The following is an 18,067-nucleotide window of genomic DNA, read 5'->3' as shown; positions in this document are numbered from 1 at the left end:
CATAGGCACACATGCATACATACACAAACACATACACATGCACACATGCACACACATAGGCACACATGCATACATACACAAACACATACACATGTACACACACACACACAGATGCACACATGCACTCACATGACCTCCCCAAGATGTTCTCCAAGATCCTTATGCTATCAAGAATAGATGGAATACAAGTGGATGCGGGACATCATTTGCTGACTCCCCAAATCCCTGCACATGGGGAAACTTCATCTGTTCTCTTATCCTCCTCTGGGAAAATACCAGGCTTTCACAAACTAACATGACTTTTTCTATTCAGACATTTGCTATGTGTAAGGTAAAGGATTAAATTCAGGGACATGATTAGGTATTGATACTTGAAGATAATGCTTCTTAGCATTTCTGTTCTGGTCAGCTTTCCTCTCAGTCTCTTGTGCAAACGGGCAGTCAAAAATTATTTTTTTCTGATATTTTGTGCATCGGCAGACGCACGGTTACATAATATTGATGATTAATCAATTGCATGTGTTGAGGAATAATGGGGACAGGGGAGGGTCTTAGCATGTGCAAGATTTATTAGATTCTCCCGATGGCATTTGTATTTCTGCGCAGGAACATGCTTTATGATAAAGATTTGGTAGGCCAATGGTGTCAGAAGATGCTGCTGTGGGAACAGGAAGGGAAAGGAGTATGAAGTGCTTTCGCTAACCTCCACACAGGGCTTCTCGCTTATGTACCTGGTAATTTGCGGCTAGCACAGTAGCCCCTAGAATCCTGAGTGCTGACTTCCTGACTGACATGTGGGGGTCGAGTGGCCAGTACATTTAAATGTGAGTGGGTGACTTAAGTCTGCAGGACCCCCGGCTGCTGTTTTCCTCGGTTTCCTTTCTTCTGCCACACAGAACTAAAAGGGATGAGTTAACATTTGTCTTTTGTGTCTGTCCCTTCTGGAGATCCTAGAAATATTTCTAAAACTATGCAAGATTAAAAAAAATTTCTTTATTTAGTTGCAGTTAAATTTTATTTTATGTGCACGAGTGTAGTCTTATGTATGTGCATGACTACAGCACATGTTACTCCCGCCGGTGGAGGCCAGAGCCTCAGAGCACTTGGGCCTGGAGTATAGACCGTTGCGGCCCACCATGTGGGTGTTGGGCAGCCAGTCCTGGAGCCATCTCTTTAGCTCCCAAACATTAAGGTTTCTTTGGTGGGATTCATGCTCGTGTAAGGAACATTCGCTGTTTGGACCATGGCATTTCTCTCTAGAACATTCCATGTTTAGTCAGTGTGAATTGAATACAAACGGGACTGGGTCGTGTGTGTGTGTGTGTGTGTGTGTGTGTGTGTGTGTGTGTGTGTGTGTGTGTGTGTAATTTCACAGTGTGAAAAAAGTTTCAGAAGTATTGAAAACTCCTTAGTGTCTTCTTATTCCGTGCCCACTGAGAGGCTTATGTTGCCAGAGTCCCGGAGAAACCTCACTAGAGTTTGGAGGGGGCTTTCATACAAGTGAGGAACTGAAATGATGAGATAGAAGCCAGCTTCCTTCTTTTCTAGGAATGACGTCTTGGCGCATGTCAATGATTTGATTATGGCGGCCTGAGTTGAAACCATGAAGTTCACAGCTGTGTCTGGAGCAGAACAGGCAGAGCCACAAAACATTGGGGATAGGGTCTTAGGACTCTTTTAAGAAAGATGCCAATGCGTATTTTAGGTTTAGGGAGGAAGAGGGCCGTGTCCCCAGGCCAATTTCCAGGTGTTCTCACTGGGTACCCCTGCCATCTTCCAGACGGTTTTACGCCAAATCGCTCACTGTCCTGCTGTGCTTTACAGAAATGTGAGCTCACCTTCTCCTTCTAAAGGGCGAGACAGCCATTTTCATTCCAAAGAAGAGGCCCTTTCATGTTAAGAGTCATCCTGTAATAAAACCCGTCATTTTGTTAATTAAAAAGATTACATGGAAGGCCCCTAGAGATCAGGTCTCGTGAACTTCGGCAGACGACTGTTGCTTAGGGCGGTGTGTACTGATCCACCCAGGAGAGGGCCGAGATGCTTGGCAGGTCTGCTTTGTCTCCAAGAGGAGCGGCTGTCGTATGATAATTCCGCCATTTGCCTTTATGATGGTTCTCTTCACTGTCAGCTTGAGGGGGATTTAGACCCTCCTGGGAGGCACAGCTCTGGCACAGCCTGTGAGGTAGAAGCCACCTAAATATGGGCGGTACTGTCATGCCCCGAGAAGGGGCACCAGACCGAAAATACGGGGAAAGGAGGAGGCAACTGAGTCACGGCACCTGACTCTGCTCACGGACTCCGGACGCAAAAGCGTTCAGCACCCCCAGGCTCCAAGCCTCTCGCCACAACAGACAGAACCTTCAAATTGTGAGCCAAAAGAAACCCTTCTAGCCCTAAATTGCTTTATCAGTTATTTTTGTCATAGCAGAGAAACGCAGCACATATAGAATCAGTGTTGTAAGAATCTTCTTTGGAATTTGCCTGGTATGATCCACACACTGACGCAAAACAGGCAGATCTGCACGTCTCTCTCTCTGAACAGAATTACTGAATGCCCCGAAATGACAGCAGCCACTGCTCAGCAAGTGTGACTTCTTTATAGCTGTTGATCTTACAGTCTACCTACGGTGACATACTCCTTTGATGAGAAAATACTTGAGTAAGTCTCTTGGGGGAAAGAAAAGAGAAAAAAAAACAGTACAGATAAAAGGTTTCCAAATATAAGCCCCTCCAGTGGCTTGAAGTTGCTGTTCCCCTCTGATTTTCTCTGGGCGTGTGTCTGAGGTGGAGGACACCTCCTCCTCACCAGCTCGTTTCATTCATACCATGGGCCCAGACATTGCAGAATAGCTCATGAAAGGACCAAGTCCTTCGAGGAAGCACCAGATTAAAAAAAAATACAGTCATTGATTAATTTTTAAGAGTCAGCAGCTGCACACTCAAGCATCTAGTTTGATAGGGAAGGAAAGGAAAACAAATGTCTTGGTTTTAAATTGCCTTGTGTGTATGACAGCATATTAAAGTAATGAGGGCAATTCATCTTGCCACGTTGGGCTTATCAAACTTTGCTTCCTCTGCGCTCTCTCTCTCTCTCTCTCTCTCTCTCTCTCTCTCTCTCGTGTGTGTATGTGTGTGTGTGTGTGTGTGTGTGTGTGTGTGTGTGTGTGTACTGCCTGTTACATGTGTGTCCAGTGCATGTGCACACATGTATGTATGTATTTGGAAATCAGAGGTCAGTCAATACCAGGCATCTTCCTCCTCCAATGACTCTCCATGTTGTATATTGAGGCAGAGTCTCTCACTGAACTCAGGGCTTGCTCATCCTGGCTAACACAAACTGAATTCTGGTCCTCATCCATTTGCTGCAAGCTCTTCTATTACATATCCTGCTCTTCTCTGTCCGTCCCCTCCCCCTCCGCTCCCCACCCCCTTCCTCTCTGCCAGGTTCATCCCTATGCTTTCTGTACTATTAAACGATAGACCACAGATAGCAAGACAAACAAACCATGAATCACTAGCAGGTAGTCGAGACTCTACCCAGACACAAAGCTATCTTCCTTGCTTTCCTAAAGGTTTAGGTCAGGTAAAGAACATACTAGCAAGCGCAAGGCCTCGGGTTCGGTCCCCAGCTCTGAAAAAAAGAAAAAAAAAAAAAGAACATACTTGTAGGCATGCCTCCTAGATGATTCTAAATCCAGCCAGGCTGACAAGGAAGATTAACCATCAAATGTCCAAGTTGTCTCCTTAGGGAAACCCCAGAGAAACCCTAATCTCCAGGGAGAGAACTTAGTGATAACAGCATGAACATCCTGAATGTGTCCCTCCCCAACCCTCCCGCCTCGTGCTCTCATGAATCTGCTTGTTGCGAGGGTCTCTTCCTGACTCCAGGCAGCATTAATAGCCAGCCCCGCACATACACAGCCAGCAGATACTCGAGTTGGAGTAATTGCTGTCTTCTCAGTGTGCTTTCTAATTCCGGGGGAAACTTTGTTCTTTAGGTGACTCATGGCGCTGTGCCATGCTGTCACCTTGGATTACAACTTCCACTTGTAGGGTGGTGACAACTTGCGTTTTTGCAGCTCCTTGTCATTCTTCAAGAATATATATATATGTGTGTGTGTGTGTGTGTGTGTGTGTGTGTGTGTGTGTGTGTGTGTTTGATTTTTGTTTTTAATGATAGTTCTCATAGCTATACCAGTGATCCTTTATTTATTTAATCTCATGTTCGGTCTGGGCAGCTCTATGCTGAGACACCCTGTGACCAGGTCTACTGAGGTTCAGTTATCTGATGACAACCCTCCCCCCCCTTACCTAATGCTCATGGTGATACCGTCTTTCCTATTTTGTCAGATTTATTTATTTATTTATTTATTTGATATACATCGTTCTGCCTGCATGTATGCCTGCATGCCAGGAGAGGGCGCCAGGTCTCATTGTACGTGGTTATGAGCCACCCCTGTGGTGGATGGGAATTGAACTCGAGACTTTTAGAGCAGACAGTGTCCTCAACCTCTGAGCCATCTCTCCAGCCCCTATTTTGTTGCTTTAAAAAAAAAATGATTGAATTCCATAACTCACTCTAAATTGCAATAAAGGTCCAGGGGAGGAAGCTACCCTTCCGTTTAGGCAAGGTTCTCTAGGAACATTAAAGCAAGTTCTCTGCAGGAGCCCTCTGGTGGTTTGAATGATATGTCTCCCAGTCTCAGGCATTTGAATACTTGTTTGTAGCTCTTTCATGGGTTCCTGGTTTTACTACCCTTCTCCACTCTTATCCTACGCGCCGGCCAGCACTCCGTAGGAGGAAAGAAAGGCTAGAGAGGAAAGGTGGCATTGATAACGCTAGGCTCCTTCCTGTTGATTGGGGGGAGCAGAGGTTTTCAGGTCAATCCTGATCTCTGTCTTAAGGATATCACCAACCAGCAGCAGGCCGAGCAGCTGCGGCCACACCCCTCTCAGGGCACTAGCATTTCTACACCCTCTCAAGAGTCCCCAGAATTTCAAACATCGTACACTTACCAAAACCAATGGCCTCTGGCGAAATCATGACCTTACCAGTGGACAGTCTGAAGCCACCCCATATCCCACCCCTGGGATTGAAACAAAAACATCTTCCTGTAACATTTCTAGGTTTTTAAAGGAACCAAAATTCTCACTCTATGGTCCCCAGTTGCTAGTGCTGTTTGGGTGGGAATAGAGGGTGTGGCTTTGTTGGAGGAACTAAGCCACTGGGGTTGAGAGTTTGAAAGACCCAGTTCACGGTCTGCCTGCTTGAGGTTCGAGGAGTGAACTCTGAACCACTGACCCAGTTGCTGTTCCTGCCACCCACTGCCTGGCTTTGCCACCGTAGAGCGTGGGGTCATATGGGGTCGCATGGGGAGGCAGATGGGGCTTACTGGCCAGCCAGAACCAGTGAGCTGCAAGTTCAGTGAGAGACCCTATCTCAGACAGATAAGGTAGAGTTCAGTGGAGGAAGACAAGTGATGTTGATCTCTGGCTGACGAGAGCGTGGACCCACACATGCCCATGCACCCCATACACAATTTACATAAAACACATCTACACACACACACACCCGCAGATGTTTTGACTAGTTTTTATGTTATGGTAGACAGACTAATACATGACCCGGAACTCCTTCAGATAAGGACCGTGGGTAACTGAACACATACATTGGGAAAGCAGGCAGAGCATGCTGCATTAGCACTGGAGAGTTAGTAAACATGGGAGTCCCTTGGTCATACCAGACACAGCAGAGCAATCATAAACGTACACTAAGTCAGGCATTCAGTTAGTGCGTTTGTACTTGCTTGCTTTTTTAATCCTGGCACCGATACAGACACTGCCTATAGGATTAAGGAGATCTGTGTTTAGTTCTCACTTTCAATTTGGTGAGTAGTAGATACGGCTTGGAATTAAGAGATGCTTTCATTTAAAGTAAACATGTTAGTGTCATAGGGGCAGTGTTGTTGGGTCGACTCTGTCTTCTTCTCAGGCGGAAGGGATAAGGCACTGGGGCTTCCCATAGCGCCCTAAAGGGTCCTTGCTACAGGATTAGTGTGAGCTCCCCCTCTGAGCAGGCAGGGAATTGTAGTTTCTCGGGCAGAGGAAAAAAACTTACTACCTGAGGACCCGGATCCTGCCCAGGCTTGTAAGGACTGGACAGGGTGGAGGTGACAGGACAGAGATTTGGAAAGAGTACTTCTTCATCTCACACACAGGGATGAGCTCCATGGTACATGACAGGTGACAGACTTACCATTAGAGAGACAAATAGGCAGGCAAGTCACCGTGCTTGAGGAATTAGTTGGCTTGCACGTTTGTGTACGTGGGTGGCTGGCGGGACTGTCTGTGGGGTTGCCATGTTTCTTGAAAGCCCGTCTACTTAGAATGCGGCCATCTGACATCAAGAAGTTCCTGTGAGTTTGGGGTCAGCTTGGTCATACCTAAGGAGTCCCAGGACAGCCAGAGATACATAAACACAGACCTGTCTCAAAAAAAAAAATTAGAATACTCATGGGCACCTCGAATAGTACCAATGTTTTAAAGAGGAATCGATTATGCAGATACCCTTCAGGTGGGGCATGTGGGCTAGACCCTGACAAATGACATCCTCCTCTGGCAGGCAAAGGTGAACTCACCAACTGGCATGATTTCAGGCACCCGGCTAGCTGTCTTTACGGTCCATTTAGTTATCAACACATTATCACGACTCGTAATTTGCCAGAAAAGAATGGAACATGGACAATGCTTGAAGTCCTGGCTTCGGGCGAGTGCGTCCAGGGGTCCTCGGGCATTGCAGTAGCACTGAGCTAATGATGAGTTAGGTCTCCGTGTTGGCCTTGAACTCCTCTGCTTTGGGAAATGCAGTCTCGATCCATGACTTACGTCTGCGTGCCTCCTCCAGCGTATGGTGGGCTGCCTCCTGTCCATCGCTCAGTTCTTCCCCAGGCTTCCTGGTTGTGTGGTATAGGCCGTGTCATGTGCTTATCCACATCTGATCCCCCCCCGCCCCCCCAGGAGCCTTTGGCTGCGCTTGCCTCTCTTCTGGTCCATGTCAAAGTTATCTTACTGAGCTTCTGTCACTACCCTTTCCCAGCCAGAAGCCTTACCATTTTCCTTGCCAATCTGATAAAAATCCAACAGTCTCATTCACTAATTAGAACACTGTGTAAACACAAGTCTTGCTGAGGGAGGTCAAGCGTTTGTCCCCCGTGAAGCATTTTACCATCTGTTTTCAGCGTGTTCCCCCGTGTGTGCCTTCTGCTATGATCAAGAAGGACAGACTCAGCATCCCATTTCCTCAGAAACTGGGAAATACTTCCAGCTTTCCTTGTGTGTTCCTTGTCCAGACACGTGTCTGGACCCGAATGTCTATACCTAAATGTCTAAGTAGCAACAGCAGCTGCTTATTAGGGCTCACTGTTAGGTTTGTCATTGTTCTCTCTCTCTCTCTCTCTCTCTCTCTCTCTCTCTCTCTCTCTCTCTCTCTCTGGCGGGACGTGGGTGCGGGTGTACGTATGGGTGCATGGTCCTTTGGGTGCACATGTTTGTGTGCATGTGGAGGCCAGAGTCAACCTTGAATACTATTCTTCAGGATATTATTTCCTTTGTTTTTGAGACAAGGTTTCATTAGCCTGGCGCTCCCTGACTCAGCTAAGCTGGCGGCCAGTCAAGTTCCCAGACAGATGCACCTGCCTCTCCCTCCTAGGTTTAAAGATTAGAAGTGCTTGCTACTTTGCTTGGCTTTTCCACGTGAGTTCCGGAGATCAAACTCAGAACCTCATACTTGCAGGGCAAGCGCTTTAAGACTAAACTGTCGTCTCTGCTGTGGTCTGCGTTGTTCATGTTTAGCCTACGGGTGGAGGGCAGTGCTACTGACCCTTTTTACAGAAGAGGAACGGGAAAGCCAGATGCTTCTGATTTGGATTATTTTGGACATAAATTGTAGCCCGTGTTTTCTGGTGAGCCAGACTGGTTAGGATGAAAACACACAATGAGACGCCGTTTAAAGAATGGTCTCCTGATTACAGGTGCCACGCCAGATACATTTGTATCTTGGGTCTGAAAACTTGGTAACATCAACCTAAAGATTTATTTTGGTTCACATTTTGAGAAGTTTTGGTTTGTGATTTCTAAGCCGTGTACCCCTGGGAAGAGACTCCTGATGATGGGGTTATGCGGTGGAGTTTTTCAAATTCCGGTGGACCGGGGAGCAGAGGAGGGGGTATAGCCGGAAGACAGATGACTGAAACCTGTCCCTAGTGACATACTGCTGCCAGTTACGCCCCAAATGCTAAAGGAGCCACGGCCTCCTAAGGCACCCCCACCTGACTGACACAGCATCCAAAACCTAGCCGAAGCGGTACAGTCCAGATTCTGACCCACATCTGTGGTCCGAACGAAGGTGGCAGGGTAGAGAGGTTCAGGAGATCTGATGGTGGAAATTCCAGGTAAACAAAATAACTGAGAATCAGGAGAATCCAATAATGCCATTCCAGAATGAATACTTGGGTTTCATTGGAAGGTGGGGAAATAAAAGCCCTGGTTCTAGGTGGAAGGCAGACATCAGGTGGGGGTGAGTCTTCACACAGGAAGGCCCACCTTTGAGTTTTAGTCACTTTTGTCTACAGCAGACTGTATGAACCCAGCCCCATTGCAAAAACAGTCTGCCTTATCGGCTCACCTGATTCATATCGTAATCTTGCATATATATATATATATATATATATATATATATATATATATATATATATATATATATATATACTCAGAATAATTCTTGAAGAAGGGTCAGGGCACCATGGCCAATCGACACATGAATAGCTACCACGGTGGATCTTACTATCTTGTTGTGTGTGTGTGTGTGTGTGTGTGTGTGTGTGTGTGTACAGGCATGCGCACACACTGATGGATGGAATTTGGTGTTCTGTGACCTTGGCAGTTTAATGTCCTTGTCTTTTTGAATAGCTGCGCCAAGAAAGGTTGTGTGAAAGTCTCCGAGCGTGAGCTTGAGTTCCAAGTCCTAGAAACTGCACTCACTCAGGAGTAGAACGAGTGATGCCCGCTCCTGAGAGGATCTTGGGTTTTGTTTGCATAGTTGCCTGGAGCTTCATTGCCGTGGCTTTGACATAACCAATCATGAAAGTCTCGGGCTTGTTGCTGGAAATGCCTCTTCTGTAAGCGGTAATGGGCAGACGCGTCATTTTGCTACTGGGGAAAATAGAAAGTGGCTGAAGCTGTTCGGTATTCCGTGCTGATCAGTGCCTCTCAGTGCAGACACATCGCTCCCCTCTCTCGAAAATAAAGTATTTGGGAAGCAATCCTGAAACTTAAAGAGACAGTGATTCCACTTCAGGCTTTTATTAACAAGTTCTGACTTGCATTTTTCAGTCTGGATTAATTTCAGTGTTGTTCGACTCAGTTTCCTGTTATTTTTGTATGTGTGTGCGCGCGTATGTGTGCAGACGCACTGCCTGTGCAGAAGAGGTCAGGCCTTGACACTAGATGTTGTCACCAGGTGCTTTGCATATTAATTTTTAACTAAGTGTCTCTCACTGCCTCAAGCTTTGACTGGGTAGCCAGACTAGCAAGTTCTGGTGCCTAACCTGCGGCCGCCCCGCTCAATACCAGGCGAGCTGCATATGCTACCACAGCCAGCTTTTTATTCAGCTGTTGGGGACTCTCCTGACTGAGTGTCGCCAGCTCCAATTTCACATTACCAAAACCCAGGCAAAAGTAATAAAAACGAACCTATCAGATGAATAAATGTGGTAAAAAGGAAAACTTCTTTTCCTTATTTTTCTTCACTTGGAAGTAACCGGCGAGGAGATAGGCATTTGAGGGAAATTATCCAGTTCTGTGGAGAAATGCTTTCCCGGGAAAAGATCTGACGTTGGACATTTAACTGAGCAGAGAGGGGCCTCGACTCACGTGGTGCCGTCAGATAACACCGAGCTCTCAGCCGGCCGGGTTCCTCTCCACTGCCTGGTTTAGTGATCTGCCGTGATTGCTTCGCCCGAGTTGCCAAGCACAGTTTACAGTGTGAATCTGCGTTACTTTGCAGTTCATTCTCATTATGGTCCGCAGACATATGGGTCTGTTGTGGGCTTGGCTCCAGAGCACAGGGAATAACTGCTTCAAGGGCAAGCCACAGTCCATTTGGGAGCCGAATTCAGCATATTGTATAGCTCTTGTCCTCGGAGGAGGAAGGTGGACGGCTTCATGTTGACGTGCTACAGCCATTCCATGTAGCCAAATGTGGGAGCATCGTCAACTCTGCCGACTTTTCTTTTCTGCCTCGTGAAAGTGAGCTCTGTAGTGTCACCACCTGGTCAGCGATTAACATCTCAGTTTTAGGGTTTTATGATTAACCCCATCTTCAGGCTTTATAACTTCCTATCCGGAAAGAGTCAGTAATACCATTTTAATACAGAGACACCCTTTCTGAGGGCTGTCGCAGCTGCCAAAGAAATAATTATTGAGTGGAGGCTGGGTGGCCCAGAGCAGTTCCACTTGGCTAATCTGATAATTATTGGTGGGTATTTATAGAAGGATGTATAACTGAAGCCCCAGAGACGATTGAACGGGAGGCTCTTTCTGGCGTATTGCCTAGAATGTGGGATCTAAGGCAAAACTTTTAGGTGTTCCCCATTCAACGTTTCTTTGCTAGCCTCTTTCACCCTGGGCTTGACCATCTCTACAACCCCGGGTCCTTACTTCCTTATTTGTGTCCGGCAAAGAGGTAGAAGATGTTCTCTCGGGTTCCCCAAGCCTGCAGTTGGTTGTCTAGGAGTGGGCAGACAGTTACAACAGCCATGCCTCAGCCTCTCAGAACTAGACTTACGTCATCACGCATGCAATGCTGTTTGCTCCCGGCCTGAAGATGGTCCGATTTTGTAAGTAATTTTTAAAAAATCATTGTGGGCCAGGGAAATGAAAAGAATTTTTTTAAAAAAAAATTATCGATTTCTGCAGTGGAAGGAAATAATTTGAATGAATTGCAAATGATCTTCGCAGGCACCTCTGTGCCAGCCTTTTCTTGGACTGTCCTCTTGCGGTACCTCGGAAATAAATCCAGTTTTTAAAAGAGGCATTAAGAAGTGCAGTGACAAGTGTAGTTACAGCAGATAGATTTAGCGCGTGTATTTTATCTGCATAATCTGATTGTAATTTATATGTCTTCGGCCCAGATAAAGCAAAGCCATTCCTTATTACTAAATTCTTCTCTTTGTCAACATGATGTGAGCGGGATATTGACTTTAACTGAAGGCTGGTGATTAATCACCGCAGCTCGCAGGGAGATCATTTATTGCTTTGTGTAGCTGAGTGACTGCTGGTGGAGCTGCGAGTCAATCACGATAAACCCAAGCGGGTTAGTTGTTCTTGGCTGACAGTGGATGACGTGATGGATTTATTAGCCATATTCTCGATTAAAGATCTCTTTACATTCTTAGCCAGGCAGACAGCAAAGAGGAAAATAACAAGCCACCATCCATGGGAGAATCTGCTTGTTTGCAAAGTAGAGTCAAGCCAAATGACTGTCTCGGGAGATGAATCGCGATGATAAAACCACTGGCACGACTCAACTCGTGATTACTTTTGTCCAGTTCAAAACCGGCAGCGGTGTTCATAGTCATTTGGGCATTGGCTAGACTTGGAAGAAAAAGTCGTCGGATGAAGTTACGCAGGTGCCATGGGGGACTCATTTCTAATTTATTGTTAAATATCATCGCCCTGACCGAATTTGCAACTCAGGCCGACCGCCTCACTTCTCCACGTACCTGGATACATTTTCCCTTGTAGATGTATAGGAACTGTAGAGCTACTCAGTGCTAACTAAGGTTGCTTAGTAAAGGAAGAGTCTAGGGGCTGGCAAGATGTCTCAGTGGGCAAAGTACTTGGCACAGAAGCCTGAGCAACCTGAGTTATAGCTCTGGTGCCCACATACAGGTAGACGGGGAGAGCCAGCTGTATCAAGTTGTCCTCTGACGTCGACATGGGCACCGTGACACCCACTCACCAATACGTGTCCGATTCACACACGATAATACTAGTAAATAAAACTGGGGAAAAAGTAGAAAATGTCAGGGAAGATCGACCCAGGGAAGGAAGAAGCCCAAAGCAAATGGCGATGACTCCAGGGGTTATCCTGTGCGCCTATCAATCCACTCGGGACTCCTCTTCTTTATTGAAGATTGGAGTGGGCCACCTACTTTATTGAAATGCCTGGAGCGCTACATAGTATGTTAGTCAGTTGCCTGCTGCCTCTTCCTTTGTGGGAGTCCAGGACAGTGACAGTGTCCTCTGGAGTCATCTGTACCGACGGGCACAATCAGTGGCACAAGATGGGCAGGCGTTGGACGTGTCCTCTTGTTCTTGTGAGTACTCAGCTCCTGACATTTCTCCAGTCTTCATGTTGTCCTGTTTCACCTTGTCCGTTCTGGCCTACGGTGTGTGCTGGTTAGAGAGGCATTTCTTCTGCGTGTGTACGTGGTGTATATGTATATACATGTATGCAGATGTATATGCAGGTGCCAGTGCACGTGTGTGTGCTAGGGATGTGTGGAATTGGCGTCTCATCGTCTGTGATCCCTTCACCACCTTGTGTTCAGAGACAGGGTCTCCCCCTGAGTCTGAAGCACATGGGTTTAGCTAAACCGACTGGCCTGCAGGGCTTCTCCTTCTTGTGGACTTCCACTTTGGGATTATAGATGGGTGTTTCTGTTCCACTTTGCCTGTGAGTTCTGTAACTTGAAAGCAGGTCTTCTTGCTTGTGTGGCAAACTATTACTAACTGAGCTTTCTCCCCAACCCTGGAGAGGCGTTTCTAAGGATTTAATAAAGCTGTGCTATTTGGCTGGAGAGCAGTCGGACCATTATGTTAATATATATGTTTGAAGCTATTTCCCTAGTGCTCTGTCTGAACCATTGGTTTCCAATTGGGGAAGATTTGCCACCTAGTTACCTTTGAAATTCTCTGGGAGCGAGTTATATTGTCAGAACACGGGGAGGTATTCCTGGCATTAATAGGAGAGTTTCAGGATACTGCCAAGTGTATGCAGCACACAAGACAGCTTCCTGCCACCAACAAAAGAATCGTCTGGCCTCAAGTAGCAGTAGTGTTAGCTTGAGACACTGGCCATAGCTGTAGCCATCTCTGGATTTGGTTGTTAAGCTTATGATTCTTGGACAAGTGGATGTTAGGTTGTACTTAGAGACAACGTCTATATAGGGAGCGATTGGGTTCTTTTATCTTTGTTTTGGTGTTTTAAAGCTCAAATTGCCCCATCTTCCCTTGGCTGAGGAAATAATAGTTGCGAAGTGATTGGGAAATGTGTTCCTCTCCCTCATCTGGTGTGAATTGTTTGTACCACAGAAGCTGATGAGTCGCTGCTTCTGTGGCTGACTTGAGAGTTTTCCTTTGGCAACTGCGAATCTCGTCTGGTCCGGTCTGGTTAGTGTTAACGAGAAGAAAAGCGTCAGTTAATATCTGTTACATTTTCGTTGCTGAAAAATAATTGTTAGTGCAAAGCCTCTTCACCCCCCCTCCCCCCAAACATAACGTCGTCTCCTGTGATCGAGAGAAGGAAGCTCGGGGAGATTGTGCACGCTCCGATTGCAGCTGGCCGTTTCCAGCGGGCCACATGTGTTAGTGCACATGAGCTCTGCCGATGTGATTAAGCAGGCAGGATTTATAGTCAGCGCTCGACATCACTGCGTGGCAGCAGCACTGCGGTGGACGTGTTCCTTTACACGTTCTAGCCCTTTCGTGAGCCTTACCCTGTCGTATTTCCTGACGCGCTGTGGCCGAACTTTTGCTTTGTTTTAAGGGTCACAGAGGACAGGTCCTTAGGGATTTACTCATTCGAAATTTCCTGTTTACTTATTGAGAGAGAAGAAAAAAAAAGGTAGAGAGAGAGTCCAGAGCTAGGGTGGGCTTGCTTCTATGTGTTTGGCATGAATGTGTCCACACCTGCGGAGGCCAGAGGACAGCCTGTGGTGTTCTGTAGGATCCATGTCCCACAGTGGCGGTGTTTCTAAGGACAGACTTGTCCTTCGTTTGAGACTTTAGACCTTTGAAGGCTAAATGGTGGCTGAAATAATTCTCTTAAATGGCACAAAATTTCTGAGAACTGTCCCACTGCTGTTTTTAAGTGAAGGTAGTCAGTGTCTCTCAGCAGACTACAGATCTGCCTTTCGTTCACTTTCCGGGATGTTCAGGATCCCTTCTGAGGGCTCCATGGAAAGAAACATGGAAGAAGACAGAAGGCCTCAGTAGCCCAGGGCCCAGCAGGGGCAGATTTCAGCACTCTCTACTCACCTCCCCAATTCTCTAGTCCTCGGGACAATTCAGATTTCACGGTTGCTTGTGTCTCCACAATGTGCTTGCATACTTCAGAATTTTAACATGAATGATAACGTGGACTACGTGTTTATCAGAGACAGCCCCGAAGAGGAAAATGAATTGTCTCCTCTTGTGTGTAGACAAAAGTTCTGTGAAGCATGGGGCCCCCTTATTGCTTTATTTGTGTTGTGATATGAGGCAGAATCCATGTTTTCCGAACACAGTTGTATATTTTGCCCTAATCTTGACATTTTTTAGTAGATAGGTATCTCCTGTCTAGGACTGTGCCATCTATTTACAAAAAATGGAGGGTCTGAATGCTTGGAGGCTTACAGCTAATTTTCTTCTTCTGTAAGAGCAAGAATTAGTTCAGAGCGGCCTCGTGGAGGATAAAAACAGTGTAAACAGGAGGTCTTTGTGGACAAAGCACAAGGGAAGTGCAAGCATCAGTCAATTTACTTCGTGTGTCTTCATGCCTTGTCTCAGTAGCCTTAGCCGTGCAGCCGGGCTAATGATTGGTGTAGTTGACTGGGGACGTAGCTTAGTGGCAGAGCATTTTTGAGGCTCTGGGCTTAATCCTTCATCACTGTGAGAAAAAGAACCAAATTATTTAAAAAGAAAGGCTATAGCATTGCAAACAACAATTATTATATTCTCTACTGATGGCAACAGAGCTCCTGAAAAATCGTTTGTCCCCCACATATTAACATTTGTATTTCCAGATGTGCATGCATTTTTACAATAAGGAAAATTGTATTCTAGATGGGGCATGGGGACCCTAGGCGTAAAAGAAGTAAGAGGCAGGCCTGGGACCCAGAACTTTACTTTCCATCGTTGTAGGTGCAGAACATGGTGATGCTTTTTATTTGGGACTTGATAGGTGCTGGGTGACTGTTACATGACATGCATGTTCATGATGGTCAGAGATGGGGTTGCTGACGGGCCCCATTCTGATGCCAGTTTTGTTAAGACTTTGTGGAAACTTTAAAAATATTTGTGTGTGTGTGTGTGTGTGTGTGAGAGAGAGAGAGAGAGAGAGAGAGAGAGAGAGCCTATGTGTGCAAAGGGCAGACAGGGCAAGGGAAGTTGTTGGAACCCCTGGAAGTGGAGCTCAGTTCTGAACTGCCCTGTATGGGTGCTGGAACTTACCTGTGGTCCTCAGGAAGAGCAGCAACCCACCTCCCCGTGCCAGGCTACTAGTACTTGCTACCACACCAGTTCCCTCCCCTCTCCTCTCTTTCCTCCTCCCTTTACCCTTTCCCTTTTGTCTTTTTTATGGTTCTGGAGATGGAACTCAAGTCCTCATGCGTTCAGGGCAATTGCTGTACAGAACGAGCCCCCCGCCCCCCTCCCACCGTCTGCCTTTTTCAGTTGATGTCTCCAATGCCTTTCATTTTTCCATCGCTGTATGCCTTGCTATCCAGTGTAGGCTTTCGTACCTAGACACAGAAGCACCCGCTCTTCCTCTTTTATAGTCTTTGTTTTTGTTCAGACGTCTGTAGTCTTGTACAATTGCTGTTCTCAGACAGAGACCTCCACTTTATGAAGTCTCTGTGCTGAGGTCCCCGGCTGTCCGCTGAATGCCAGTTCTCAGGGAGGTATGCTCGCCCCGCCCCTCCCCGCTCCTCGTGCAGTCACCCTCATTAGCATACACTGTTTCCTCTTCCTTGAGCCCCGCCCCCTTTCCAGCCCACTTTCTAAGCCTGTTCTGTACTTCAGGACTTAGTTGTGTTTTCCCACTGAGCAATGTCGCTCTCCTGTGTTCTTTCGGAATTTTCCAAACTGCTGCCATGTGTTCATTGTTGCTTGAGACGGGTGTCTCAGTAGATGTAAGTCCTCAGTGAGGGCCATAGGTTCTTTCTCTCTCTAGATGCCCAGGTGCACAAAGGTATGAAGCCTATACTTGATAAGAGGCTGTAATTTCCTTACTCTCCACTTAATCATCAGGTGTAAAATTCAGGAACAAAAAGAAAAAAACAAAAAACACCAAACCACACTGGAGTGACATTAAGGAACAGAAACCTGCGATATGCCACTGATGTGTTGAAGTGTTTGCTTTTTCTCCCTTCTCTTGCTAGCTATCAAAGAGAAGTATGCCGACTGGGAGGAATTCCTCATACATGAATTGACTGGTTCTCGGACAGCACCTGCAAGCCTTCTGGAAGGTGTATGTATTGATATTAATGATCTATTATAGCCCTGAAGCACCCCGGTCCTGGGATGTCTATTGGCACCTTCGCGTATATCCTTCTGCGGATACATGTGGACACAGACGTTTTTATTCTCACAGCATAACTTCCTGTTGATTAACTGAATTCCATAGGTGATGGATTTGAGTGCTACCGACTGATGTTTTCCTGTATGATAGTCAATAATTGGGAAGTTTTCCCTGTTCCAGTTCATTTTAAAACCATGTATCAGAATGTCTTCCCATCACCCTCAAGCCTTACCTGGTAGGATAACTTGGTGGCAGGTGATGTGTAAGCATGTTTATCTGCTTACTGTCTCCTGGAGCCCGTTAATAAGTAACACCATCCATTGTTTATCTGGAGTGCGTAATCGCTCCCACCTACGCGCTACCCAAGACTACCGGCTAGCAATCTCCGTAAAACAAAAGGAGATATGGCTGACTGTACTGGAGTGTGGCTCAGGCAGATTTTAGGCATAGGAGAATTTGATCGAGTCTTGATGGTTTGTCTGAAAATGTGATAATGAAACATTACTAATTCTTATATGTACCTGAACAGGAAGACAAAGGCAATATGTCGTATGTAATTATTAAATTACCAACTCTGTCTCAAGGGTACCCTGGAAAGGGGGATCCTAAATGAATTACTGGGATGCATGTTTTCATTACTGTTACTGTTGTTGTTGTTGTCGTTATTATTATTATTACTATTAATTATTCTTAACCTTTATTTTCTTCCTTGGGAAAAGTATTAATACTTATGACAGCTACCATGTGATATGGCATATGCAAATGTTTTATGTTGGTTTTTCCTGATATGTTTATCTGAATGGCTGTTTTCGACCATTGGGTTAAAAGGCCACAATGATGATCAGTCATCTATTCAGGGGCGAGTTGCCTCACCACGTTAACTGTTAAACATGTTCACCTAAGTAGCCGGCTAGAGGGACTCTCTTCACAAGCCAAGAAGAAGGTTACTCAGAAAGGGCAGAACTTACAGGTTTTCCAAACCAATGCCCAAGCGAAGGAGTAGAAAAACCTCACATAACATAGTCAAATGTTAGAAAGAAAAAAAATGCCTGCTCTTATAATCTTATAATCCCACCACTGGGGAAGCAGGGACAGGCAGATACCTGGGATTCACTGGCTGGCCAGTCTAGCTTAATCCCGTGTTCCAGGCCAGCCAGAGACCCTGTCCCTCTCAAAAACGGTAAAAGATGGCCGAGAAGCAGCACTTATGGTTACCCTCTGGCCTCCACGCGTGCATAAATGTGTCTCAGACATGTCACCTGCACACATCTGCAGGCTAATCTGTATATGATAAGGTGCTGGCTACTGTTAGATGACACCGTAAGGTGAACTTCTCTTAAGAAGTCATGGTATACATTTATAGCCCTATATTAGATATATCTGTCAATTTGAAAAAAAATAGACTTTTCGTTATCTGGTGCACCTGAGAATAATTTTACTAAAAAAAAAGTTCTAATCCCTAATAAATGCAGTTTTATTTGGGAAGGTTAATTTGTTTGATTA

At 46.0% G+C, this 18,067-nt stretch overlaps 1 protein-coding gene across 6 annotated transcripts in view; it reads left to right on the top strand.

Annotated features, from left to right (window-relative positions):
* Window positions 1-18,067, top strand: part of Sfmbt2 (Scm-like with four mbt domains 2) — a 191,790-nt gene that overhangs the window by 43,117 nt on the left and 130,606 nt on the right. For all 6 annotated transcript variants that reach the window (XM_087590777.1, XM_087590776.1, XM_087590779.1 and 3 more), the window contains 1 exon segment: window positions 16,425-16,513. In XM_087590777.1, the coding sequence (XP_087446903.1) occupies window positions 16,425-16,513 (89 nt within the window).

This window comes from Rattus norvegicus, chromosome 17, assembly GCF_021556685.1.
Source record: "Rattus norvegicus strain SHRSP/BbbUtx chromosome 17, alternate assembly SHRSP_T2T, whole genome shotgun sequence".
Taxonomy (NCBI): domain Eukaryota; kingdom Metazoa; phylum Chordata; class Mammalia; order Rodentia; family Muridae; genus Rattus; species Rattus norvegicus.
The sequence above is the reverse complement of the archived record's forward strand: the minus strand, read 5'-3'. Positions and strand labels throughout refer to the sequence as shown.